This window comes from Etheostoma spectabile, unplaced genomic scaffold (genome assembly GCF_008692095.1).
Source record: "Etheostoma spectabile isolate EspeVRDwgs_2016 unplaced genomic scaffold, UIUC_Espe_1.0 scaffold376, whole genome shotgun sequence".
Lineage (NCBI taxonomy): Eukaryota > Metazoa > Chordata > Actinopteri > Perciformes > Percidae > Etheostoma > Etheostoma spectabile.
This window is the reverse complement of record NW_022605594.1, coordinates 279,585-280,793: the sequence shown is the minus strand read 5'-3', so window position 1 is coordinate 280,793 and position 1,209 is coordinate 279,585. Positions and strand designations below refer to the sequence as shown.

At 38.5% G+C, this 1,209-nt stretch overlaps 1 protein-coding gene across 5 annotated transcripts in view; it reads left to right on the top strand.

Annotated features, from left to right (window-relative positions):
• Positions 1 to 1,209, top strand: part of LOC116686439 (palmitoyltransferase ZDHHC3) — a 146,818-nt gene that overhangs the window by 19,390 nt on the left and 126,219 nt on the right. For all 5 annotated transcript variants that reach the window (XR_004331255.1, XM_032511453.1, XM_032511451.1 and 2 more), the window contains one exon: positions 212 to 336. Coding sequence is in view for 4 of the 5 variants with exons in the window: in XM_032511453.1 (XP_032367344.1) it covers positions 212 to 336 (125 nt within the window). In the remaining variant the exon portion in view is untranslated. The remainder of the gene's footprint in view (positions 1 to 211; positions 337 to 1,209) is intronic.

Genomic DNA, 1,209 nt, shown 5'->3' with positions numbered 1-1,209 from the left:
CACACACACACACACACACACACACACATTAAAAAGTTAAGTGACAGACTGTCATGCTTTCAACTGTCAATGGCATGCAGACAGTTTGGGGTCTTTATTTTACATAATTTAATACAATTACAAAATGTACATTTAAACCCTAACCCTTCATTATAATCATTAATGAACTGCAAATTATGCTGAGTTATCTACTTTGTGTTCATGTTACTAGGGGGCGGTGCCAAAAGGGAATGCTACTAAGGAATACATAGAAAGTCTTCAGCTGAAACCAGGGCAGGTGGTTTACAAATGTCCCAAGTGCTGCAGCATCAAGCCAGACCGAGCACACCATTGCAGGTAGGGCATGAAATTCTAACTGTCCCATTAGGGTCAAACCCAATTTCTGCTTACAGCTGCAGTGTTTTGATAAGGAAATTTTGGAAACAAGGATTTGGTCAATACAAATCTTGAGTCAGTCAAACGTCTTTGTTGTATTTTTATTCTCATGCCCAAGAAGAGACAATTTACAGAGTGTCAGTCTGCAAAACATTCCTCTGTAGGGCAGTACCACAGATAACCTTATACAAAAGACACACACAGAAAAGATGAGCTAACAGTTTCATTACATTACTACCTCTGACCATATTGTTTTAATGTTTGTGACCTCCCTTGTTTTTGTATGTTTGAAAAACTACTTGTTGAGATGCAGTGCACAGCCGTAAAAGAGATCAAGGTCTCAGTCTGTTTTCCCTGTTATAAAGTTTTGATAATAAAAAAATTAGGAGGAGTTTGTTAATAAGCTTAGTAGTTACAATCTAGGGGACACTGTGGCTCAATGGTAGAGCAGTCGCCTGCCAATTGGAAGGTTGGTTGTTCAATCCATGGCCCTGCAGTCCTTAGGCAAGACACAAAACACTGTGGTAAATGTGTGTGAGTTTTTATCTGATGAGCAGATGGCACCTTGTATGGCAGCCTCAGCCACAGCATATGAATGTGTGCGAATAGGTTCCTGCAATATAATATATATCCATTTACATCTCGTCAAGGACATGTAGCCAATTTAAAATAATAGTTCAATAGTTCTGGTCACAAGGGAAAATTCAAACAAGTGATAACATAATAATAATGATAATGTAGTTTTCCCTTACAACTGACTGGTTATATCTTTTGTGAACGTTTTTACAATGGTATAGCGCTTAATATACAGTGACGTGCAGTCAGGGTAGGCAG